Genomic DNA, 26,589 nt, shown 5'->3' with positions numbered 1-26,589 from the left:
CATTGTGTGACTTACATGACTTGACCTCTAGAGGCTTTGAAGTGTCTACTTCTACTCTCCTTCTACCCTTTAGGAATGTAAGTCTACCACATTCGATGGATGAGGCCCAGTAATAGCCAACACTAACAACCAAATGTGTGTGTTGGCGCTCTTGGGTCATCCAGTCCAGTTAAGCTGCCAGGTGATTGTAGTTTTGAGTAATTCTTTAGGACTAGATTGCTAGATTTTATAAATAAAAATGCAACTCAGTAACATCTGTACTTCAGAAGACACATACTTTTTTAGTGTAAGTATATCCTATGCAATATTTGAGGGTGTAGTTTCACTCAAAATTATTCACTGTTTATCTGAAATTCACATCTAACTGGCCACCTGTGTTTTATCTGGCCACTCTATGGGAGAGAGCAGCAGAAAAACCTCCCAGCTGAGCCAAATTAGAACAAATTGTTGAATCAGAAAGTTGTAAACAAAGAAGATGACTCCTTAAGCCACTGTTTGGAATGGCTTGTTATGCAGCAGGAGATAACTGATGCACGTGTACACGGGGAATCCTGGAGGAGCGTCACCTATATTCTCACCTTGCTGGGTCCTGTCTGCTGTCCACGTTCCATCCTTGAGGCCTGTTTCTACCTATTTAGAGTCTGGGTGAGGTCTACTGGGTCTTCCTTTGTCTCTGAGTCCTTGACCCCGAATCAGCCCAGCTCCCTCCATACCCCAGCTCCACCCAGTAGCTTTCCCAATTCCCACAGCACTTACTTGAGTTGGGGGTGGGGTGGTGCTGGCTTCTTGGACTCCTCACCCTGTTGGGAGGTGCTGCGGCCTTGCATAGGGGGCCGGGGCTGTGAGGTGAGGGTGGTGGCTTGCTTGGAGGCCTGATTTGGAGAGCTGCTGCCGGATGCCCGGGACAGCTGGGGAGAGCCTGGGGATCTCTGCTGCTGTGGAGATCCAGAAGAGGGGCTCAAAGGCTGCTGGCCTTGAGGGGAGAGCCTCTGTTGAGAGGGGCTTCCAGATCTTGGGGCCTGAGGAGACTGAGCTTGGCGAGGGCCCCCTGCAGGATAAAACATTATCACATTCAAATTCCTCTTAGGACAAATTTGGTACGTTAATGTCACTTTAAGGATGTTCATTACAGTGTTTGTTTATAACAGCGTAAAAGTGAGAACAATATAAATGTCTAAACTTAGGGGATCTAATTAGGACCATTAAGATACTTTCATATCATGGAAGATGCTGTGGCATGATGTGGCAGAATTATATTAAATGGCAAGGGATATTGTTGATAATATGTGCTGAAATATCTATATGTTAAATATATCTTACACATATATAGCATCTGTGATATATGCTAAATATATACAGCTATATATTAAAGGGCAGCTTATAAAACAGTCCAGATGGTTTTATTTCATTATGGCATGAATGTATAAAGTTAAAAAAAAAAGTCTGGATGGTCATGCACTAAAGCCAGCATGTCTCCACTTTCATGTGCATGTGAATCACTGGGGGATCTTGTTAAAGATTCTGATACAGCAGGTCTGGCTGGTGTTATCAACTGACTTGTATCCCCTTCTGACTTCCAAATTTGCTTGTTGAAGTCCTAACCCCCAATGTGAGAGTATTTGGAGACACCCTTAAAGGAGTAGGTATTCTCAAATGAGGTCAAAAGGTGGGGCCCTAATCCACTAGGACCGTGTCCTTGTAAGAAGAGACACCGGGGCTGTGCACACACGGAGGAAAGGCCATGAAGACACAGCGGGAAAGAGTTCTCTGCAACCACAGAGAGAAATTTCCCCAGAAACCGACCCTGCTGTCACCTTGACCTTGGACTCCCAGCCTCCAAAACAGTGGGAAAATAAGCCCGCTGTTGGATCCCCCAGACCGTGCTATTTTGCTACTGAAGCCTAACCCGTAGCAAGGTAACAGGCCTGGGCAGCTTTCCGCCCGCCTGTGACTATGCAGGTAACTCTCTCTTCCTTTCTCTTTTCCTAATAAACCTGTCCTTTTTTTTTTTTAAGATTTATTTATTTATTTATTTATTTATTTATTTATTTATTTATTTATTTATTTATTTATACAAGCACTGGGTACAGTCAGAAGCGCAGGAGGGTGAGAGGATTCACCAGAGACAGAGAGGGAAACAGAACAGGCAGAGTGACGAAGTACACTGCTGAGGGGAGCAGCGGGTGGTAGGAGAGGTCTGCGTGCCATGCGGGACCCTTGCCGGGGGCCAGGGATCGAACCGGCACTGCAGAGGCTGCGGGCAGCTTTGCAGCCCAGTGCTCAACCGCTGCGCCTCCGGGGAGGCCCTAAACCTGTCCTTTTAAAATGTAATAATGGAGGGCCTCCCTTGGTGGTGCAGCGGTTGAGCGCTGGGCTGCGAAGCTGCCCGCAGCCTCTGCAGCGCTGGTTTGATCCCTGGGCACCTGGCGCGGGTTCCACATGGCGCGACAGACCCCTCCTGCCACACCCGCTGCTCCCCTCAGCAGTGTATTTCATCAGTCTGCCTGCTCTGCTCCCCGCTCTGGCTCTGGTGAATTCTCTCACCCTCCCGCGCTTCTGACTGTGCCCAGTGCTTGTATAAATAAATAAGTAAATCTTTAAAAAAAATGTAATAATGGAAATGGTAGCTGATGCCTAAGTGGGCCTGGGATTCTGCATTTCCAACAGCTCCCAGGTGAGGCAAAGCATGGCTGGTGCTCACCATACCTCGGAGTGGGGGCACTGAACATGACTACACACTGGTGGGCTTCCACTTATGTTCTCTTCTTTTTGCTCATGGATGTTTTCCACACTGAAGATGCTCGTTTGTCACTGAACTAGCCCTCAACCACCCTCCACCCCCTTCCCAGCTCCTGCCCCCACTTTCTAAGTCAGATCGAGCTATAGCACTAATGTAGGAACTGACTTTGCTCATGACTTGGATTCATTCTCTACCTCTACCATGATCATATGTCCCCTACATTGGACGATTAATCTCAAATCTAAACATCTACAGGACCAGGGAGGTACATGAATAAATAAAACAGGTGAGTGTCAGAAAAGTCATGTGGGTTTAATATTTTACCACTTGACATAAAAACGTTCAGAGAAACATTTCCCTGAAGAAGCGCAAGAGCAAAGAAAATAGCAACTGACACTGTGCCACTGTGGAAGTGACAATAGGGAGGAGTAGAGTCTGAGGCCAAGGAAGGAGTCGCTTCCCTGTCCAAGGAAGAAGTTGTTGCTAAATGTCGGTAAACAGTTGTCATGGAGGAAAATCAGCCCACTGTATTGAGAGTTTCTGCTCTTTCAAGAGAAGCTAGAAATCTACATATTTATGTAAAAGCTCCTGATTTTTCAATGTAGGTTTACTTTGCTTTTTAAACCCATTGCAGGTCAGTGAAAACATCTGTTTTCTAATTTCATCTTGTCTCCCTGCCCTAGTCCCTCTAGCTCCCAGAGTGGATAATATCATAGAAACCTGGATAATTTCTTTCTCATTCACTTTTTAACTATTTGTTGAGTCCCTATTATACAGCTGGGATTTATCGGGAGATACTCTAGTTATTTCTCTCTTGGCAAAGCAAAGCAAACAATTCAGTACTTTTTTTCATTTGAACACATATAAAAATCTTATCTATATATCTTCTTGTGTATGTGAGAGAGAGAGAGAGTATGTGTGTATGTGTGTGTAGTATTTGCCTAAATACAGGATTGGTGCTAAAAAAAGATCCAGTTTATTAAAAGAAAACTTCACTTTTATGGAGACAAACATGACCCGTGAGTTAAAAATTCAGTTAATAATGTGACTTGTTAGTTTAGAAACTCAAGGAAAGCACTGTTTTTAAATTAGTTTTTAATTTTTAATCGGAATGTTAATTCAACAGGCATGGTATGCTCATTAATTATCTTAATTGGCTTAAATCTGTTGTTTTTCAACTCCCTGAGAGTGTGTTGAGTCTTGTATCCCTTAAAATAATCTCTCTTTATCAAGCATGTCTCTACTCTGGACCAGAGAGCAAAGCAGAATACAGTAGCTCTCTGTTTTAAAAATGCTCTGTTCAAATGTATTTTAAAAAGCCAGTCCTCTGGCAGTGTGCGAAAGGACAGGGCAGGGCGAGGCACAGCCAGGAGCCTGGTAGGGTGAGGAATTAGTCATTTTGAACAGTTATATTATTATTGCCAGGCAGAAGGGCAGTGGGCTAAATTAGTTATATGGATTGTGAAGGATCTCACTCATTAAGAACATGTGTAACTGTTAATGAGACAAGTTATTAATAGAAAGCTACTAACAGTATGAGTTACATAATGTAAATAACATAAATTAGAAGGACTAAGAACTAACACCTGTGCGCACCACCTCCATGCAGGACACCTTCCTAACTACACATCTCAAGGGCAGCTCCCGGTAACTAACAGAGCAGCTGTTATTTCCTCCCGAAGAGTTGGGGGACACCCAGGCTGGGAGGATTGAGGTGGCAAGCCTCACGCTGCAGGGGGACGCAGCCTGGGACCTGGATTCAAACGCACACTCTCTGCCCGAAGAAGAACCCCAGTGTTCATTGATACACAGTTGTCCAAGTCGGGCTATTTCCTCTTTCTCAAATGCTTTCTGCTGTCCCCCTAAGAGAGGCGCAGACCAGAAAGATGAATGGGCGGTTTTATGGAAGGCCTGTGCAAGCGGAAGCGTGCAGAGCCCAAGGCTGATTTTCCCAAGAAGCGATGAATCTGTAACTTGTGTAAAAGGGAAGGGGAAGACCACATGGTGATAGGGCTGCTTTCTCTCAGGTGGGTTTTTAAAGCCGATCCCCAAAAGGTCGCCGTGAAACTGCCTGGCCTGGCTTCTTGCAGCAAATCCCCCTGAAGCACCAGGCTGTCCCCCGAGGGCTGAGCAGGCCAGAGGGACACAGGCATTCCCCAACCAACGTGTGAGCGCCCCCAACACCCGCCCATGTCCCCAGAGGGATCACGATTTCTTTTCATCTGCGTGTCCACAGCCTGTCCATTCCTGAGCAAGTGGTGTCTACATAGCAATGCTACAGTATTTTTTTTTTTTTTGAGGAAGAACTTCAGTCAACAAGGTTATATATAACAGGCTGTTTTCCCTGCTCACTCTAGTTGATGGGCTCATAAATGTATAATCAGACACCACCAGTGGCAAAGGAACAGAACTTTCTAGAAGATCTGAAAGGCCCTATTTGTAAATCGGCCATTTTCTTGTTGGTTATCCTCAAGCAAGGCCTCAAGGGCCACCTGTGTTAAAAGGAGTTTTTGAAGCAGGGATTTTTCACTCTAGAGCGATTGGGAAGCTGGAACGAGACAACAGATGGGAAAGCCCTTCTGATGCACATTCACTGGCGTCCCCCACCTTCCTGACTTCGAGGGGCTGACAAGCCTCAAGTCCCCTGCAGCCTGTGTTGAGCGAGTACAAGTTCCATGGATAAAGTACTAAGGTGGAATTTTCTAGAATGCCTCCAGGACGTCACAAGGGACGCCTACATGCCTTTCCACACCCTGACTGGGAGGTTCCTAGTGGCTGTGGGGATCCTACCTTGCGTGGGTGGACGCGGCTGCGACTGTCCCAGGGGAGGTCCCGGGGATTTGGCTGGCTTGCTCTGGGGCGCCTAGAACAGAAGGGAACAGCAGCCTCGTGATCGTCACGGCCATTTACCGCCTGGGTGCGAAGGTCTTTTTGTTACTGATGTAAGCTCACGTAGAGTACACAGACCTGACATGACAGTGAATTCACATGCTTGCACATCCGGTAACCACCCCCAGGGTCAGGCCAGAACATTCCCAGCGGAGCAGACATCTCCCCGCCACCACCCCCCCCACCCCCGCTGCAACTCCCTCAAGTACAGCGATCATTGGGACGGCTCTTATCAGACACTTGTTTTTGTGGGGGAAAGGGCTGGGGGTGCGGGTTTCAAAGCTTGGCTTTCCAGGAAGCTGGGGAGCTGGTCCATTCTTTGGAGAATGAGCTGGTAAGCCACGGTGAGGCTTGTGGAGGGGAAGAGCTGTGGGGAGCTTGGCGAGGTTGGGGCTTGGGGAAGTGGAAGGCACAATCGTCTGTATTGACTGGTGGCCTGGGGACACACACAGGACACATGTGTACACACATGTGCGCTTGCAACACGCACAAGCTCCCTTCTCAGGGATGGAGGGGCCTGGCGGGGACACCTGACGTCACATGTAGAACCTGCAGACACCCTGTGCCGGTTGAGACAAGGTTTTCTCCGGGATGGAGGAGGGGGACAGGCCCTGCAGGGAACCTCCCTGACTCACCCCTCAGGAGCGGAGGTGGGGAGAGTAGGGGGGCAGAAGCTCTCCCCTTGTCCAGTCTTGGTCCACGCTCCATCCCTTGCTTCCCTAGGTGGTGCCCTCCTGGGAGCTATCTCCTTCGGACCCAGGGGCTCCCAATTCCCAGAAACGCCAGAATTTCTCATAACTAAAAACGTCCTTTGTTTCCAAGGACCTTACCCAAGGTCTCAGGGGTGAGGGCACTGTACCCCCTGGCATCAGGAGTTGGCTCATTTTGGAGATAACAAGGTCGGCCATCAACTGTCTGTCCTCTTCCACGTGCTCTCCGATCAGGGGCATTGAGCTGTCCATCACCTGTGGGACAGAAAGGAAGCCTGAGGGACCCCCAGGCGCGGGGAGCCAGGCCACTGGGCTGCACACCCCAGGAGGGCGCGCTCAGCGCTCAGAAGAGACCACTAGATGGTGATGTTCTCCACGGAAACCGGCAGCTCAGCTGGGCGGGACCCCAGGCAGACACCCTGCGGCCTGCAGTTCAGTCTAAATCAACCGGCTGGATTCAGTTCAATCCAGCCCACGTTGGGGACTACAGAAATGTGACCGAGGCCTGGGGCGTCTTTGCTGATCTTTTCTGCTCTTTTCTTTAGGGAGCCTGCATCCACCCCCTCCTTTCCCACCTTGGCCCCAGCCCAGGCTTGGGGTTGGCCTTCTCAACTTTAACCCAAGGTCAAGGCTTTCCATAAAGCTGAAAACAGTGAAGGTGGGGGCTCAGTTATGACAGAGAAAAAAATAGATGTGGATTGGGGTTGACCCAGGTTTCAGAGAGAAGAAGGCCTGTGCTCCAGGGCTCTGGCAGAACATGTGCCCGGAGACACAGTCCCCAGGGTGTTCAGGAGGCACAGGGCTCATGACAAGGGGCCTCCGAGGCCCAGAAAAGGGAGGGGGCTCCTCCAAAATCACGCAGGCCCCCCCCATCCAGTGACCCACCAGCCCCAGGCAGCTATGGAAAGTCTTGAGGGGGAGCGAGGCCTCTCCTCCTCCACTGTGGAATCTAGCCCTTCACCCTCTCTGCCCCCATCGAACTCACGGTCTTATTCCCTCTCTTCACAAACTCTGTACCTGCCAGGTTCCTGTTCCCACTGGGGTCCTTCTGCACGTCAGTCCCTCTGCTCACTCTTTACCAGTCTGACTGCTCCTCCATCCGGGAATTCCTAGCTTGCTCTCTGAGGGCGGCCCTCATCTGTTTTCCCCTGTCGTCACTTAGTTGTCCCATTGGCCAGCTCACCCCACAGCCGTCACCTCCTATTTACTTGTATCTTCCCAACCAGGACCCCTGAGGTCCTTGGGCCTGTTAAACAGGTGTGCCCTCAATAACTACCTGTGGATGGAGGCGTGAGAAGTCCTGGCTGTGAGTCCTGCCCAGACAGGACACTGGTACGAGCTGCATTTTACTGAGCACTTAGTGCGCCCCAGGTGCTGTTCTGAGCACTGGGTGTGGAAGGACTCACACAAGCTCAGGAGCACACTTGAGGCAGGTGCAACTATTGGCCGCATCATAACGATGAGGAAGCGGAGGGTCAATGAAGTAGCAAGTTCAAGGACATGTCGCGGTATCAGCAGACTGGTTCTCACTAGGCCCCGAGACAGCTCTCTGTGGTAGGAGCTGGGAACAGGAACCTGAGGCTCCGGTCCTCAGCTCTGCTGGGGCAGGCTGTGTGATCTCGGGCAGGACACTTGATCTCTAAGCCCACTGTTTTCCTCAACTGTGAGCTTATTTTGGAGAAAACTCAAGGATGTGAATGCAGATTCCAGGTTCTGAAAACTGTCCTCAAACTGAGCTCCTGATGGGTTGGCCTGGGTCCTTGGTACCTGGGTTCCAGTGCCTGGCACACGGGCCATCTCTCAGCCTGGACTGAGTTGAATTCTAACTCTGGAGCCTGTCTACACATATACAGGCCTGTCCTTGTTCCCCCTGGCCCTGTCCACCCTTTATGTTCTGGTTTCTGTTCCCTCTGCTCCCCATGGAGGAAAACAGCCACCACAAGGAACCTGAGGTCAGAGTGTTTTGGGATCCCCACGGTGGGCACAGCCAAAGGAAGTGGACATTCTGGTCTCTCCTGGGAAACATTTTTTCCAGTGAGCAACATCATTCCCTGGACAGGTCATGGAGGACAAGTTCAAGGGTCTTTCCCCTGAGTATTTTCCTGTGAGGATCTTCACAAAACATGTCACACAAATTTTATGTTCTCAGCCCCGAGGTGGCTGAAGAAACCAGGATTTTTGGATCTCATCTGTCTTTTTTTCCAAGCCGGGGAAAAATACCTTTTATATTCCTGGTAACAAGTTCCCCTTGACCTTCCTCCAAACCCCAAAGCAAGGGAAACAACTTTGTAATGTTTCCGAGAGAAAAAACAACAATCTGAAAGGCCGTCTTTTTTTTTTTCCAGAACATTTTTGAGAGGTTATTTTCTTGTTTTTTTTTTTTTTTTTTAAGTCCAAACCCACTAATTTCGCTTTTTTTTTTTTTTTTTTTAATATGCAAAGTCTTTCATTTCTGACCCTCTGAAAGTCTGGGCCCATGGGTGAGAGTGAAAGTTGAGGAAATTCAGGGAGCAGGAGCTCTTGGGAACAGGGGGAGGGGAGCCCTCACTGCCGACTGTGGGGTGGGGGTCAGCAGGATTGCTGGTCACTTCTCTGGATAGAAGCTCTGGAAGCAGGGTTCTTGCCAGTGTCCACTGCTGCACCCCCATTTCTGGCTCGGGATCGGGCGCCCATTTAAGGGTCCAGTAGTGGAGGATGAATGACTGTGTGAGTGCCCAGCGGAGCTCATGTCTGGTGGTCCCATGAGGCAGGAGGGCCGGGGGTTCTCGGGAGTACAGTGCCCCAGGCAGAAAGCGCTCGGTCCCCCTTGGTCTCAAGCTCCAGGGGCTCCTCAGGAAGGTGGGGAACAAGTTCCCCCAGGGAATAGCCTGGCTCAGAAGGGAGTGTGCAGGCCCCACAGCCCCTCCCCAGCTGTCATGGTCTCCTGTGAGAAGGAGCTACTGGGGAGTTTCAGGCATGGCAGCAGCTGGAAGGAAGCGACTCCGGGCTTGAAGGAGAGCCTTTGTCCAGAGCAGGACTGAAACCGCAAGAGATAGGCGCAGCTCTTCCGAGGGCGCTTCCTGGCCTTTCTGGGGTGGTAGAGGAACCGTGATCTTCCCAGCTTGCTGGGCACAGGTGGGAAGGCTGGTGGAGACCCAGGGCTCCTGCCCACTGAGTCCCCTGGTCCTGCCATGCTGTGGGGCCAGGACACGCAGGACTGAGGACGGGCTGGCCTCTGTGATCACCCCAGCCATGTGCTTCCCGCTAGCCACCCATGGCCAGGGGGTGGGGGTGATGGGAGGGCAGCGGGTTCTCCTCTTCTGTCTAGGCCTTGGGTGGGCACTGCCCCTGTGCTGTGGCTCGAGGAGCAGGCATGGAGGGGAGCACTGAACTGGCTCTGGGGTGTGTGGGCTCGGAGATGCGAGGCTGGGAAGAAGGGAGGGCTCTGAGGCCAGGGGAAAGGAGTAGAGAGCCAAGAGCTGTGCTGGTGGCAGCAGGGCAGGGAGTTGAGGAGGGAGAGATGGACGGTGGGCCGGGAGATGGACGGTGGGCCGGGAGATGGACGGTGGGCCGGGAGAGACAGGGAGGAGCTGGGGGGGAGGGAGGGGATTGTGGGATTGGGAGTAGCATGACGAGGAAGCTGGGTGGGAGGAAGAGGAGGATGGTCAGATTACAGAGACCTTGGGGATAGTCCTGGGGCCAGCATGGGGTTAGGCCTGGGTGGCTGCAGGGATGTGGGGGATTCTAGGTCCCACAGCCCCTCCCCAGCTTTCCCTCTTGGAGTTCTATTTCCTTACCTCTTTCCCTCCACTAGAATCCCCTGTGGCTGTATCCCCTTCGCTAACTTTCAGTCCCTGCCATCCCTTACCCTCTTCCTGGCCAGGCTGCACAGCCCATGTCTGTCTTGCTCAGGACTGTCTCCCCAGAGCTGCACCAGGCCTGGCCCACGGGAACCCCTAAGTGCGTGTTTGTTGAGTGAACAGGCCATTTGACCAGAGATGGTGCCTGCTTTACCTACTTGGACACCAAGAAAAACTGAGGAGCCTGATGGTCAGGATTTTGCTGACCCTTGGTCTGATGTTCTCATTCTATGCTTAGGCCAGGTCGGAGGTCAGTTGTCAGACTTCATGCCAGGACCCTGGACACAAAGGCTTAGACGCAGCTGAGGGTGGGAATGCAAGGGTTTGTGAGAAGCCCCAGTAGCTGCTTGCTGAGCCCTGGGTGGCATGTGCCAGGCTGAGAGCCAGGCCACGGCTGACCACTCTGGAGGCCACACTTGGATTCTTTCCACCTGGCAGGTCCCAGGAGCCTGACCAGCCAGGAGGACCTCCCTCTTCCTCTCTCACCTCGATGATGTAATCCCTGCCGTCCTTGCTGTGGACGGCCTTGACAGCACAGATATCCAGGCCGCCAAACATTTCCGAGCAGCTGTCCACCCACAGCCTGTACCTGCAAGAGTGGACAGACAGACAGTGAGCATGGGGGGGCGGGAGGGGGCAGCGAAGAGGGGAAAGATGGACACAGGGAGGGGTAGACACAGACACACACAGATAAACAGCAGCGCCCCCTGCCCCCAAGAGAGACAGTAGCCAAGAGCGAGAGTGAGGCCCTGGGAGCGAGGTGATGGTGAAATGGAGGCAGAGACATAGATGGACAGTGACAAGACAGTGGACAAGAGACTGGAAATGAGGCCAGGCAGGCAGGAGAGAGGGAGGAGGAGAGGGGATGAGAGCTGGGAGGGATTGAAATCCAGCCCCCACCCCATGCCACCCCAGAACCTTGCTGGCTCCCCAGTAGAGGGGAGCTTGCCCTGCCCCATCTGGAACCATCCAGGACACCAGCAGCTGCTGCAGTCCTTTTCCCTTGGGAAAACTGCTCGAAAGCTTCCAGAAATCCCTCCCAGGCGGCCCTCCCAGCCCCTGCACAGTCCAGATGAGAGCCTGCGGGGGACAAAGGGCGCATTCTCTCCGAGCCTGGGGCAGGCAGGCAGGGGAGGCTGGCAGGCTGCTCCCGCCAGCGGCCTGGTCCTCTGGACGGACCCGCTGCTTTTGTTCTGTTTCCAGCCACTTGATGGCTGCAAGGCCAGTTTGCTTTGCAGGGGAAAGATCTCAACGCTGGACTTTGACCCGGCAACAAGGGGATGGTTGTATCTGGAGAAGTCTTCCTGAGCCTGCACTTGGCTTCCCCCCTGGTGGCTGCCTTTGGGAGTCACAGGGCACTTTGTGTCAATGTTCTAGCTTCTCCCCCCACTCTTCAAGGTCATCCGGGGCACGCCTGCTCTGAGATCTATTTGTGTCCCTGAGCAGTAAGGGCCAGAACGAAGGGAGATCATGGCTGAGATGCTTTCAGAACCAACTCTCTCATCTTATCCACCAATGCCAAGGCCCAGAGGGAGAGTGGCTTTGCAGGGTCACACAGCAAGAGGGTTAAGACAGCCAAGATCACCCAGTTTTCCTTGTCCCTCGTCTCGTCTTTCATCCAACTGAAACAAGGAGCATGTAAGATCATATTCAGGTCACCTACTGAGACCTGAATGTGCACCTGGCTGGCTGGCATCTCCCCCCAGCCCCTTCTCTGTACGCATTAGTGGAGGGTATGACTTCTTCTCCCTAACCCCTACAACCACTCTTTCACCAGGGTTGAACCCATTTTGCAGATGAGGAGACTGAGGTTCAGAGAGGTTCACAAAGAGACCGCATTGGCTTTGGCTTTCAAACTCAGCTCCCGGCTGACTCCACATTCCAAGCAAACCACCCTTCCTTGCGGCTGGAAGGCGTCCTCCATGGGAAACCGGTGACGTGGACAACTGCGCTGGGTGAGCCTCTCCTTCTTGCAGCCTCAGCTTCCTTCTTGAGCCATCAAAGGCTTAGGTGTGGTTCTGTTTGTGCATCAGAATCACGAGGAGAGTCGAGCAAAAACACACCCACACACGAGCCCACTGGGGTCCTGGTCGATGCTAGAACCATCCTATTAGTTCTGAAAGCTTCTGAAAGCTTCTGGAGCTCTAAGAGTCCCTGGGCTTTCTGATTAGGGCCCCTGTATTTGGCACCAGTGGCTGACTAGGGCCCCTTAGGGCAACGGTGCCCTGGATCACCCTCAGAAATCAATTTTTTTCCCTCTCGATGGAAGGTAGAAGTCTGGGCCTGGCCCAGAGGGAACTGGTTTCTAGAGGTTGTTTTTAAATGATGAACTCCTAGGTTATTACTGGCTACACCTCATGGGGCCCAGCCCATTGCCACCCCCTCTCCCTGGTCAAGGAAGAGGATACATGGGAAGAAACTGGGGAACATGGGGTCCAGGCACCCCTCTGCCAGGTGGGCCTAGTACCCAGCAGGTCACACCATTGGTTTTGCCCTGGAGTCACATTACCTGACAAGCAACTGAAGCAGATAGAGGGGTCAGGGCCTTTTATGGGACTGGGGTGCTCTGTCCCAGGCCTGGGGGTATTGCCCATGACTCTGCAGGAAGGTAAGTGAATTCCAGGCCTGAGCAGACTCGCTCTCATGGTGGGCTTCTGCAGAGGTGACTCATGTGGCCTGGGACTGAGCAGAGTCAGGGAGAGGGTGGCCTGCTGGAGGCACCTGTGAGTGGCTTGTGAGAGACTAGGTAAACTGGGCTCACATTCTGGAAAGGGCCATGGAGAAGGGGGTCATGATTCTCCCATGAAAGCCCCCTGGGGTGGGGGACAATGTGACTAGCCCGAACCAGATGAACCAGTTGCTCCAGGTAATGAGCAAACACCTCGCCCACTTGAGTTAATATAAGTGGGTCCCATATTGAAGGCAGCAGCTGTCACCTGGGGTTGACAGGAAGGGAAGGAAGCGAACACTTAGAGCACCCCTCTGCCACGGAGCAGTACAGGGGTTGCTACTGCATATCCCTCTCATTCAGCACTCTGACTCGGGTATTTTTACCTCCATTGTACAGTTGAAGAGGTTCAGAGAGGTTAGTTAACTTGCTGGAGGCGATGCAGCATTTGTCCATGCTGCTTCCTCAGCCTAGATCCCCGGAACCAGAAGTTCTAAGAGGACAGGTATCCATATCCTGTTTGTCTCCCCATCTCCAGCCTCTTCCACTGTTTCCCCAGGGTCTGGATCTGTAACACCAACTCCCAGCTGGTGTTCAGCAAATAACTAACAAAGAAATAAATGATTCCTTCCAACTCCTCCTGATTCTGTGCAACATGATGCTGGCGTCACCTCCTTCAGGAAGCCTTCCCTGATCTTCTCCTCCCTCACCTGTGTTACATGCCCCCTGCTCCCACTGCAAGCTCAGTGCTCACTTTCACCCTAACATCACCACACTCTGTCTCCTTTGTTAGCTGGGCACACAGGAGTGGACATCTGTTGTTTTAATCTGCACAGCATCTACTTCCCCTCCTACTAAAGTCTTCTTGATATCTCTTGTATTATGGCCCTCTGGAAGTCTCCCTCAGTCATTGCAGCTATAGCAGGTGGGCGGACCCCATTCTCCAGGGGCAGACACAGGACCTGGGCCTGGCCAGTCACAACATGCAGATTTCTGGGGAGTAATGATGGTTCAGGAGCGATCATGTGACCCAAGCCAAGCCAATCAGCGAATAAGTTTCAATTGCAGGCTTTGGTGGGGGAAGAGATATTATCTTTCCTCTTGGACTTGACACTTTGAGGATGTAAACCCAGAGCCACCATTATGAACGACTGACTGGAGTGAAGCTGACGGAAGAAGGCTGAGTGGAGGTGGGTAGAACGAGCCATGAAGTCTTACCTGGGGCTGTGCCTCTGGAGTCTCTGTTGCCACAAGCTAATAAATCCCCTTGGCTCAAACCACTCTGTGTTGAGTTCTGACACAGTGACACAAAACTCTTAAAGGGAGGGACTGGATCTTCTCATCTTGGACTCCTCAGTGCTCAGTACAATGTGGCATGCAGTAGACACTTGATAAATGCTCACTGAACAAAACTGACCCCAAAGTCCATTGCTGTTCCGTACCATTGGGTACTTGCAAACAGAGGCCACTTGCCATGCCGGGAAGGTTGCGAGTGTGCTCCTGTGCATAAAGGCAGGTGTCTGGCCTTTTCTCAGGTGAGCAGGGCTCATGCACATAGTGTCTAAAGGGAGAGAGATCTGAGGACCCACCAACCTCTACCCCTGACACATTCATGAGTCACAGGGAACCAGCCTTTCCCTCCTTACACTGTAATGAGAGAGGAATGCCACCCCCCTCACCCCCGTAGTTCTCGTGCCTTATAGAGATGGCTTCACAGCTGTCAGAACACAGGAAGGACTGGAGTGGTCACCTGCTCTCTCTGCAGCAGGTGGACTAGGTGGACTAGGACTGGACCTGGACTTGGAGTCAGGTCATCAAGTTTCCACTTGCAGTTCCATCATTGATCGGCTTCGTGGCCTGGACAAGTCACTTTCCCACTCTGAACATTCGCCTCCCATTTGTACAATGGGTTATTATCATAGCAGCCCTGCAGGCTGTTGAGTGTAGAGAGGTGTTGTGACTAAGACAGTGCTCTGTGGGTGGTGAGGCACTGGACACAGGGGAGGTAGAATTTCTCATGGGCTCCTCGTAGCCACACCCTCCTCCCACGTGGCTGTTGCTTCTTCCTGTGCCTGTCCTTTGTCTCTTACCTCTCTGTCATGGCCACCTGCTCCAGCATGGCAGAGCCTGTGTTGGCCTTCCAGTTTCCAGAGATGGAGGTTCTCCTGTATCAGAACAAATAACACGTGGAGGACATTAGGGACACCTGTCACCACTCTGCTCTCCTATCTTGCTTTGGCTGACAGGAATTCACTGCATTACAGCAATTAGCCTTAAGTATATGTTCTATCCTTAGCCTCAGTTTTATGTTCATCTCTGTATTTCCCTTTATGTTGACTAGCTTATTTATTTGTTGGATCTTATGTATCTTTTTCTAAGTCACCTTTGAAATCTAAAAATTAAAGGAAAAAAATGCTCATCATCCCATGAAATCCTTCCAGACTTGGCCTCCTGGTTTTGAAAAGGATAACCAGGGCAGTAGAGATGCTAGTGGTTCTGGAATTTGGGGGGGGGGGGCGGGGAAGCCAGATGTAGGAAAAATGATCCATGGAGAGAAATGACCACATCTAAGATGAAGGGCAGAAGGCCGCCTGGCCTCATCAGCCTCTCTGTTCCTTTATCTTTTCTGTTCCAGTAAGCGCTGGCTTCCCTTGGGAGCTCCAAAGCCTGTGTCTCTTTGCTGTGTTGAGGCCTCGAAGCCCATTCTTCCCTTTATCCATAGTCTTCATCTCCATCTTTGTCTCCCTAAGTTCTATTCATCCATTAAGCTTCATCTGAAATGTGACTGCCTGACAGCCACCTGCCCTGACAATGGGTAGCCCCCCAACGACCCTCTGTGCCCATCTTCAGTGATGCTCATCTCACTTGTAAAGGTTGTGTCAGTGTCCTGTCTTCCCCGAGGACAGGGAACATGTTTGACTCATCCCTGTGCCCTAGTGTCCAGCAGCACCTGGCCTGTAGCAGGTGCCCATAACGATCTACTTACAGTAGGAGTCTGTGTATACTGGGAAAAAATCCAGACATACTATCTCCAGTGGCTTATCTGGACTCAGCAAAGGCTAAAGGAGTTTAAGCCAAGTGACAGCAGTAAAATGATTTGTTTGTGGCCAAAGGGTGATCCAGGGATAGGAATTGCTACAGAAACGTCATCCCAAAGGAAAACGAAAATGTATCTGAGAATAGCAGCTGCAGAGACTAGCTGGTGGCCAACAGGAGCCAGCCTTATGAGGTATTGGTATGCTGTATATCAGTTTTGTTTATTTCCGTTCAGTTCAGCTCAAGTCAATTTGACAAACACTTACTGGACTATCCTCTGCACTGGGGCCTGGCTAGTGTGCAGCGACACCCTCTCCTCTGGCTGCTCACTACCTAGATGGGGGGACGAGCCTAAAACCACAGCATCAGCATGGGAGGATCAGAGGTGTGCATGTGAGCAGAGAAGGCTCCAGGGAGGCAAAGGAAAAAGCAGAGTCCCTTAATGTGACCCCAGTCGGTAGCCATTGAAATGAGGCTTGACACACAACTCTTAGAGGGAGGGATTGGATTTTCTCATCTGCACGTAGTGTCTAAAGGGAGAGAGACCTGGGGACCTGCCAGCCTGGTGGGAGAAGATAAGAGCTGACTTGACAGATGCAAGTGTGAATCTCGGCTCCAGCATTTTCAAGCTGTCTTATCACAGACAACATCTCTGAGTCTTTATTTTCTCATTGGTAAAATGGGAACAATTCTAATACCATCCTTACAGGGTATAGTGTGGGTTAAAGGAAACATTCCCCTACATCTCTTAGCACGCCGGGTGCTACTAGTGTTTTCCAGTAAATGGAGACAAGAAAAGAAGGCATTCCAATGCCAGCGGCTGCAGGAACACACGCCAGATTGCTCTCCTTCCAAGAAGATAATGAGAGTAAGAGTAGCTATTTAATGAGTGCTTTCTATGTCTGAGACATGGGTCTAAGAGTTTTATAGTCACTGGCTTATTTCAACTGCACAAAACCCAATGAGATGGACATTGTATTACTCTCATTTCTACTTAGTGGTAGAAGCCACCAAACCCAATCTGGGGAACTCCGTGCCCTTAGCCTTGACTCTCCATAGCAGAGTCCATCACAGGTTTAGGAAAAGGGCCAGTTGGTGCAAATGAGATGAGCTGCTGGTAGGAAGGAAAGAAGGTAGTAGGTGACGAAAGAATCCAAGCACCTTACAAATGTATTGACCTGCTTATTGAAGAGGCTAGAGGTGGGTGTTAAGGTGCTGGCTTGAAAACTTGGAAATGACTGGAGACTGACGAAGTACAAAAGGGACTGTACACAGCCCTGGCTGCAGGTGGCAAAGTTATTTCCTTCGGGATGTGGGTTTATAGTCCACCACGGTACTGGGAGTGAGCAAATGAGGGAGCCAGGTTTTACCCTGCAGGAGTGGAAAGGTACAGGTAAGCAATCTGGAACGGCGAAAATGAATCACACAGTACTAGATGAATGTGTGAGGCATCGACATGAACCCTATTTAGCTCCAGAAAAGGGTGGCTATATATAGAGGTAATTACAGAGATGCGCGCATGCACAGGTTAAGACACATTTCCTGACTCTGTCTGCTGAGGGGACTTAAAGCACAAAGTGCTTTAAGCACTTGGAGGCAACAAGCACAAAGGCCCAACTGCAGGGCAGGAAGTGGTCCTGAAAGGAGGGTGAATGGCCAGGGGCAGAGAGGACATTCTATGCTGAGGTCTGACACGAAGAACCCCCTCCCTCGGATGTGGGCCAACCCAGCGTCCAGGAAATACCATTAACTAGTGACAAATGGGAGCCGTCAGGGCAGAAAGGCTCAGCGTACAGGGTGCGGCAGTGAGGTAATCCTCAAGAAGAGAAACTGGGACAAGGTGCCGTCAATGTCAAGTGACAATCCTAACAATGAGGAGAGGAGGGAAATGACGTCATGACGGACGTGGTGCCTATCTGGGGAATGCACCAGCCAGCCGAGCTGGAGGCGCCCTACTTCAGTGGGGCAGGAGGAGGGGATCTTCTTACCCTGAGGACAACTGGGAGCAGTGGCCTGGCTCATGGGTGGGGGAGAGGGATGGGCAAGACTGGGCAGAACTATTCCTTGAGAATTGGCTGTATCCCTTTCTTGGGAATGTTTCCTTAGAGAAACATTCTGCCTGCGCCTTCTGCAGTTTCCCAGGCAGTGGTCAAGTGCAGCGGATGCAATAGAGACTGTATGAACAGTAAAGCCTAAATTTAATTACCATCAGGCCCTTTACAGCGAAGGTTTCCTGACCCCCAGTATAGGCAATGCAGGTAGCGCCAAAGCAACCCTACATAACACCCGAATGGCTGTGCAAACCCTGAGCAATAAAACTTTATTTATAGACACAGGCGGCAGATGGCTTTGGCCTGTGGGCTGTGGCTTGTTGGCCTTGACCTAGAGCACAAGCTCCACCGCACAGCAGCATGTGGAGAGACTTTCCAACTGGCTAGAGCCAGCCATGGCCACGCTTGAATAGGGAGCCAGGCACAGAGTCAGTGCTCCATGAATGCCTGGCAGCCAGACACTGACCTTTCTGGGGTCTCATTCTTTCAAGTGGAACCAGCAGCAACGTAAGTGAGAGACAGGACTTGGAGAAGGTACTACCTCTCCAACCAGCGGGACCGCCCCCCAATCGATGACGCCCACTCATCCTTATAACCACAGCTCAGGGTTGAGTTATCCTTTTTGGTGGGGGGGAGAAAGAGCATTGGGTTTTCTGGCATTAAGTGCTCTTCCTTTGGTCAAAACGTTTCCCTTTCCATTGGAGAATGAGGCTGCCCATCTGATGCGCCATCTTGGTGGGATTTCCCTATGGGCTGTCTGTCTTTCTCTCCCCATAAGCATCTGACCAAAGCTGGCCTGTGGACACTGTTTAAGTGAGTAACTCCTTGAGTTAAGCTCTGAAATGACTGGGAAGATTCATTTCCCAGTGGGGGAACCATGAAGATTGTGTATTCCTTCTGGCAACCCAGATTCTGGGGCTGACATAGATCCTAATATTTCTGAAACTGACAGTTTCGTGTGTATGTGTGTGTGTGTTTACGTTTCTGATCATCCATGGTTTTCTAATAAATTCCCTTTAAATAACTCTGTCAGCTCGGTCCAATGTGGTTCTGTTGCTTGCAGTCGGAGGAATCTGATATGATTTCCTAACTGGTCTCACTGGTTCCAGAAAAACCCCTTTGCAGTCTTTGGCCCCAGAGCCATCTTTTTATAAATGCAGGTCAGAAGAGAACAGAAGAAAATCCAGAACCCTCAGCCAGGCATTCTTTCATTTGTCCCCAGTGTCTCTTCCAGTCTTATCTCCTATGATGTATATCCTGTATATACTTCAAGTTCCCCCAAACATGTCAAGTGTCACAACCCTCCTTTGGGCAGACAGACTTCTACCCTGAGATAAGCTGTAACAGAACATCAACCCTTAGCTCCACTGACTGGAGAAGGGCAGTGAAGGAAAGCGAAGGGGAGGAAGACTATGTGCCGATGGGGTCACTGGCCTGGGAGGGCTGGACGTGCATGTCTCATCTCCATCCCTCCCACACTTTCCTCCCAGACCCCTTGTGCCTGAGGGACTCACATGTAAGCCTTGTAGTTGGATCCAATTTTCTGGATGCGGATGTCATACTTGGAGTCAATGAAGGCCTCAGTGGTAGCATAGGTTTTGGCCATGGCCACCATGCTGGTGATGTCCTGGTAGTCAAGCTGGTTCTCCACTTTGATCTGTGTAGGGGAAAGAAGGGCTTAGTGCCACCTAATCAGCCTTCACCCATCACCTACCCAAGACTAAGACCCAGGTTGCCAGATAGTGACCTTGAGAAGGTCAACTGCCCAGCAGGGGAGAAAGGACATAGAAAATAAGTCCTTCCATGTGTGCTACTTGGGTAGTGAAAGGAACCTTTATAGAAGGTAAGCTCTAAACAAGGTTTGGAAGAAAGAATGTGATTTTCAGCTGGGCCTCTCTGGAGTGGGACGAGGATGGGCAAAGCAGACATGGGAGGAGCTGCCTGGGGACAGAATGGCTGACGGGGCAGGAGAGAGGGGGATAGGAAGGAGCTCAGGGAACAGACCAGGGTGAGCTCAATAGTATTGGAGGGGTCTTGAGTTTTAGCCAGAAAGCTCTGGAAAGCCACTGGGAGTTGATGAGTTTAAGTAAGAAAGCCTCATTTGTGTTTTTGAAAAAATCACTCAAGTAGTGGGATAGGAAGAGACCAGTCAGAAAAAGGGTGTGCAACATATGCGTGTATATGTTGTGTGCATGTTTTTGTGCATGCAGATAGCATGTGCATGTGCGTGTGTGTTTATGTGTGTCTGTCATGTGCACTGGCAAGGCTAACACTTACACTATTTATGGAGCTAATCCCAGAAAAATGGGGTGTCGCTGAGGGACTGGTGAGAGGCCCCAGCAGAGCTTCTAAGGCCAGGTACAGGCTAAGACACCAAGGTTCCGTGATATCTGTCTCAAGGTGGAACAGAAGCTGACTCCCAGCCACCCAGAGTAAGTGTCACACTTCCCCACCTCCCTGGCACCTGTGTGTTGCCATGTGGCCAAGTTCTGGATGTGAGCCGACCTGGGGTCTGCATTTCTAGGTCTGCTGTTAAAGGGAAGAGGAGGGTTTTCCACTTCCCCTTTCCTCTTCCTGTGGCTGGGATGTGGATCACCTTGGATGGGCTGACGGGCTGAAGGGCAACACCCCAGGAGTGGATGAGCAACGAGTTGGGAGGAGGCTGGGTCCTGGCAACAAGGAGGTCCCGCACCCACTGTGGGCTTTTTTTTCGACTGCTATGTGGGCGAGAAAGCCCAAGCTTATTAAGCCTCCATGTGCTTTTGTTACAGCAGCTGAACTTTATCCCAGTGATTATAGGAGCCCTTAATTAAATATTTGTTGGTTACATCAAGCCTGCATTCACTTATTCACAGGGTAGGCAAAAGAGCAAATTATAGACCTCGTGGTTTAATCTGCCAATTGATTAATTAGTGTTGCAGCCCATCTCCCGTTGTGAACTCTTCCTCCTATCTTTTTTTTTTTTTAGAGGCCTGTTTTATTTATTTGTTTGTTTGTTTATACAAGCACTGGGTACAGTCAGAAGCGCAGGAGGATGAGAGAATTCACCAGAGCCAGAGCGGGGAGCAGAGCAGGCAGAAGGATCGAAGTACACTGCTGAGGGGAGCAGCGGGTGGCAGGCCGGGGATCGAACCGGCGCTGCAGAGGCCGCGGGCAGCTTCGCAACCCAGCGCTCAACCACTGCGCCACCGGGGAGGCCCTCTTTCTCCTATCTTGATCTGGGGGGTTGGGAGCAGGGTGCTCATCCTACCCAATCCAGGGTTGTGCTGGTAACCCAGGATTTTCATGCACTGGCACTTCCAGAGCCCCAGGAGAGGCTCCCCTCAATGTTCCTCGTGAGTTTATGTTCTTTTCCTGATAGAGGGTGTAGGGTAAGTAAATGATATCAGGCTTTTCTGCCCTCCCACCATTAGGATGGATGAGGGATCCCTGCGGACCCGAATGCATGCCTGATGGCGGGCACCTGGAATAGGGTGTGGGAATGCGTAAGTGGGTACTCCTGGGCTGAGAGACTGAACTTATAAGGGCAGCGTCACGGGGACGCCAGCAGAAGCTGAATGAACAAACGGGAGAGCGGAGAGCAGAACCGCGAGAGAGAGGCCTGGACCGCCCAGATAGAGTGAAGGATTGCTAGGGGCTGGGAGGCCTGCCAGCCTTCCGCACCCCCACCCCCCAGCACCCCTGCCTGCCATGTACCTGGTAGATTCCAATAAAAGCCTGAAAAGCCACCGAGGGCTCCAGCACTCTCTCCTCCTTTACCGGGTCTGCTGGATTAGAAAACCTGCACTGTGCCCTTCCTGCCCGCTACAGAGCGCCTCCCAAATTGTATCATGTTGGGGGGGGGGAACCCATAAAAACCTGGCTCCACCCACATCTTTCGCCAGGAGACTGCAAGCTCCTTGAGGACAGAATGCAAGTGTCCTTTGTCCTCAGCTGGGACCCTGCCTGGCACGTTGCCGCTGCTCCAAGGGTGCTTGCTGGTTTGAATTGAAGAAGCTTGGATAAAGATCTGCTCGAAACTTGGAAGGGGGCAGAAGAATGGAAGGAAAAATAAGGGAGCTTGGAAAAAGGCAATGAAATTGTGTCTCCGGGAAACTCATCTTTCATAAAGTAGCTCTTTCTGTAAAAGCTGGGACTGGATTCTACCCTCTCAGAGGGTTATGGCTTCCCTGGTGAGCCCTTGAGAATCTATAGTCAGGGAGCCTGGCAAAGGGGGCAGGTGGTCAGGAGCCCAGGAAGGGGGTGGTGGCTCTGAGGGGCTTTGGGCTGGTCTCAGGAGGTAAAGGGTAGGTGGGGCGAGAGGGCGGTGAAATGGCTGTTGTTCCCCGGGGGGCGGTCTTGGCGCTTGGCTTTATTTACTAGCTGGAAACCCCTCTGAGTGTTCCCAGGATATGCTGAAAACAGGAAGCCCCAAATGAGCTGCGATTCAAGACTGCCCATTTTGCTGCTCTGGGGACCTGCACCGTGGTCACCTCGACCTCCCTGCCTCCCCAGACACCCCCTTCTCCTGCTAGTCTCCTCTCTCCTCTTTCCCATCTCTCACTGCCTTCACTCTCTCCCTCCCGCTCCCCAACTCCTCTGCTGGCTCGCTTCCTTCCCCTCCTACTTTTAACATCATCTGTCCCCTCTCCTGTCTCATTCCCTCTTCAGTTTTCCTTCATCCCCTCTCTCTGTCAGTTTCCCCTGGCTCACCTCACTGTGGGGTCTGCCCTTCCTCCTGCCTTTCATTTCTTCCCGATCCCTCACCCAGCTCCTCCCCTGTCCTCTCATCCCCATCCAGTGCCCCCTGCTCTTCTCTCCTGCTTTTTGAATTGCTTCACCTCCCTCTGGTGGCTGGTGCGGTGCCATGCTGTGTGTCTGTGTGCTCAGTCCCGAGGATGAGCAGGGAGGGGCAAACGGGAGAAACGCAGGAGAGGATACAGTTCTGAATCTTCTCAATGGGATTCCCCTCAGAGAATCCCCTCTTCCAGGTTCCAGCCTGGGATGGGAGAGTCATTGTTTACATCTTAGCTAGATTATCTGCTAGTCGCTTGAAGACCTCCAATAACAGGGAGCTCACTTCTGGGAAGGCAAATCCCCCCACTTTAGGGAACTTGTTCTGCTGTACCTTACAGCATGGACGCATGGGTGGTCCCGGGTATTGATAACAGGAGTAAGTCTTGATTCTCTGCATTGGTCTGCTCTGGGTACTACTTGAAGACAGGTACCCAGAGAAACCAAAGTTAGCCTGCTATTTAACCCACCCTACCATGGTTTCAGATCCTCTACTACCTTGAAACGCTTTCATTTGACAATCTCTTAGATTATGTAAGGCCCAGGCATATATGTCATACTCCAGATGTGCCTTCACCAACACAGATTCAATAAGACTGTCATCTCCTTTATCTGGAATACATCTGGCAAATGGCCACCCCAGGACCTTTGCACTTGCTTGCAAGGCTCACACCCTCACTTCATTCAGGTTTCTGCTCCAGCATCACATCTATGTGATGTGACTCCTGCTCCCTCCAGCACACCTCATCTACCTTATCCTGGTAATTTTTCTCCATGGCACTTCCACCACCAATACACACCATTGTTTTATCTATTTCATTGTCTTTTGTCTTCTGTCATTCCACTAGAATAGAAGCTCTGCAAAAGCACCACTGTATTTCAAGCATCTATAATCACAAATGCTCAGTGAATTAGTTTAATGATTAAATAAATACATCTAAGGATTTATTTTTTTTTTTTTATTTTTTTTTTTTACATTGGGATACAACAATTTATTTTTTTATTTTTTTATTTATTTTTTTTTATAAATTTTATTGTTATATTCCCCATACAATTGCAGCCCCCCATTCTGACCCCAATCCCTCCATCTCCCGCCCCCGCCCCCCTAAAAGTGTCTCTGGTTCATAGTTTTTTGTTGATTTTGATTTTCACTTTCTTATAGTTATTCATTTTCCTGGTCCCTTATTTAAGTTTTCTAGATTCCTGCTATGAGTGAGACCATCCGGTATTTTTCTTTTTCTTTTTGGCTTATTTCGCTGAGCATGATCCCTTCCAGCGCCATCCATGTTGCAGCAAATTGCATGTGTTTATCTTTTTTGAATGCTGAGTAATATTCCATGGTATATATGTACCACATCTTCTTGATCCAGTCATCTATTTTTGGGCATTTGGGTTGTTTCCAAAGCTTAGCTATTGTAAACAGTGCTGCTATAAACATAGGGGTGCAGGTGTTCTTTGGAATTGATGTTTCTGTGTCCTTTGGGTAAATACCTAGGAGTGGAATTGCTGGGTCATATGGAAGCTCTATGTTTAGTAGGTCCAGAAATCTCCACACAGCTTTCCACAGTGGTTGGACCAGTTTGCACTCCCACCAACAGTGCAGAAGAGTTCCTTTTTCTCCACACCCTCGCCAACATTTGTTGTTGCTAGTTTTTTTAATATGTGCCATTCTCACTGGTGTAAGATGGTATCTCATGGTAGTTTTGATTTGCATTTCCCTGATGACAAGTGATGTTGAACATTTTTTCATATGCCTGTTGGCCATTTGCATTTCCTCTTCAGAGAAGTTTCTTTTAAGCTCTTCTGCCCATTTATTGACTGGATTATTTTCTTTGTTGTTGTTGAGTCTCATCAGCTCTTTGCAGATTTTTGTGATCAGTCCTTTATCATTAGTGTTGGGTGCAAAAATGTTCTCCCAGTTGGTGGGGTTTCTCTTTGTTTTTGTTATTGTCTCTTTTGCTGTGCAAAAGCTCTTTAATTTGATATAGTCCCAGCTGTTTATCTTTGCCTTCACTATCACTGCTTTGGGTGTTGTGTCTGTAAAGATGTCTTTGATGTGCAAATCACGTAGTGTTTCGCCTATATTTCCTTCTATATATTTTATGGTTTCAGGTCTTATGTCTAGTTCTTTAATCCATTTTGAGTTGATTTTTGTGTATGGTGTGAGGTGGTGGTCAAGCTTCATTCTTTTGCATGTAGCGACCCAGTTTTCCCAGCACCATTTATTGAACAAACTTTCTTTGCTCCAATGCATAGTCTTTGCTCCTTTGTCAAAGATTAGTTGACCATAAATCTGTGGGTTTATTTCTGGATTTTCTATTCGATTCCATTGGTCTGTATGTCTGTTCTTGTTCCAATACCATGCAGTTTTGATGATTATGGCTTTGTAGTATAGTTTGAAGTCTGGGAGTCTGATGCCTCCATTCCCTTCTTTTTTTTTCAGGAGAGCTTTGGCTATTCGGGGTTTTTTGTGATTCCATATGAATTTCATCAATAATTGTTCTATTTCTTTGAAGAATGACATTGAAATTTTGATTGGAATAGCATTGAATCTGTATATTGCTTTTGGAAGGATGGCCATTTTAATAATGTTTATTCTTCCAATCCATGAGCAGGGGATGTCTCTCCATTTCTTTGTGTCTTCTTCTATTTCTTTTAACAGTGTTTTATAGTTTTCTTTGTATAGGTCCTTTACCTCTTTTGTTAGATTTATTCCCAAATATTTGATTTTTTTTGTTTCAATAACAAAAGGGATGGTCTTTTTGATTTCTTCTTCTTCAGATTTATTGTTTGTGTATAGGAAGGCTACTGACTTTTGCGTGTTGATTTTGTATCCTGCCACTTTACTGAACTGATTGATGAGTTGAATTAGCTTTTCTGTGGAGTTTTTGGGGTTCTCTATGTATAATATCATATCGTCTGCAAATAGTGATAGTTTGACTTCTTCTTTTCCTATTTGGATTCCTTGGATGTCTTTCTCTTGTCTTATTGCCCTGGCTAGGACTTCCAGTATTATATTGAAAAGCAATGGTGAGAGTGGACATCCTTGTCTTGTTCCAGATCTTAATGGAATTGCTTTCAGCTTTTCACCATTGAGAATGATACTGGCTGTTGGCTTGTCATAGATGGCCTTTATGATGTTGAGGTATGTTCCTTGTATCCCAAGAATTTCAAGGGCTTTTATCATGAATGGGTGTTGCACTTTGTCGAAAGCTTTCTCAGCATCTATTGATATTATCATATGGTTTTTATATTTCTTTTTGTTGATGTGTTGGATAACGTTGATTGATTTTCGGATGTTAAACCATCCTTGTGTCCCTGGAATGAATCCTACTTGGTCGTGGTGAATTATCTTATGGATACATTGTTGGATTCTGATAGCTAAAATTTTATTGAGGATTTTTGCATCAGTGTTCATTAAGGAGATTGGCCTGTAGTTTTCCTTTTTTGTGTTGTCCTTGTTCGGTTTTGGTATTAGTGTAATGTTGGCTTCATAGAACGTGTTTGGTATTGTCCCTTCCTTCTCAATTTTTTGGAAGAGTTTGTGAAGGATAGGCACTAATTCGTCTCTGAATGTTTGGTAGAATTCATTTGTAAATCCATCAGGTCCTGGGCTTTTGTTTTTGGGGAGGTTTTTGATTACCATTTCAATTTCGCTAATTGTAATTGGTCTGTTTAGGTGTTCTATTTCTTCTTTATCTAGCTTTGGGTGATTGTAGAGTTGTAGGAATTTGTCCATCTCCTCTAGATTGTTAAACTTGTTTCCATATAACTGTTCATAGTAGTTACTGATTATTCTTTTGATTTCTGCTGTGTCCGTTGTGATTTCTCCTCTTTCATTGATGATCCTGTTTATTTGTGCTTTCTCCCTTTTTTCCTTTGT

At 49.5% G+C, this 26,589-nt stretch overlaps 1 protein-coding gene across 1 annotated transcript in view; it reads right to left on the bottom strand.

Moving 5' to 3' along the window:
• The window catches only part of SYN3 (synapsin III), a gene marked incomplete at its 5' end in the record, with an annotated part of 340,756 nt that overhangs the window by 2,102 nt on the left and 312,065 nt on the right, over window positions 1-26,589 (bottom strand). Inside the window, 6 exons of the mRNA XM_084255436.1 lie at window positions 757-1,048; window positions 5,531-5,603; window positions 6,460-6,594; window positions 10,665-10,767; window positions 14,937-15,011; window positions 19,448-19,590. Coding sequence (XP_084111562.1) covers window positions 757-1,048; window positions 5,531-5,603; window positions 6,460-6,594; window positions 10,665-10,767; window positions 14,937-15,011; window positions 19,448-19,590 — 821 coding nt within the window. The remainder of the gene's footprint in view (window positions 1-756; window positions 1,049-5,530; window positions 5,604-6,459; window positions 6,595-10,664; window positions 10,768-14,936; window positions 15,012-19,447; window positions 19,591-26,589) is intronic.

This window comes from Talpa europaea, assembly GCF_964194135.1.
Source record: "Talpa europaea genome assembly, chromosome: 15".
Lineage (NCBI taxonomy): Eukaryota > Metazoa > Chordata > Mammalia > Eulipotyphla > Talpidae > Talpa > Talpa europaea.
This window is presented reverse-complemented; position numbering and strand designations above follow the sequence as displayed.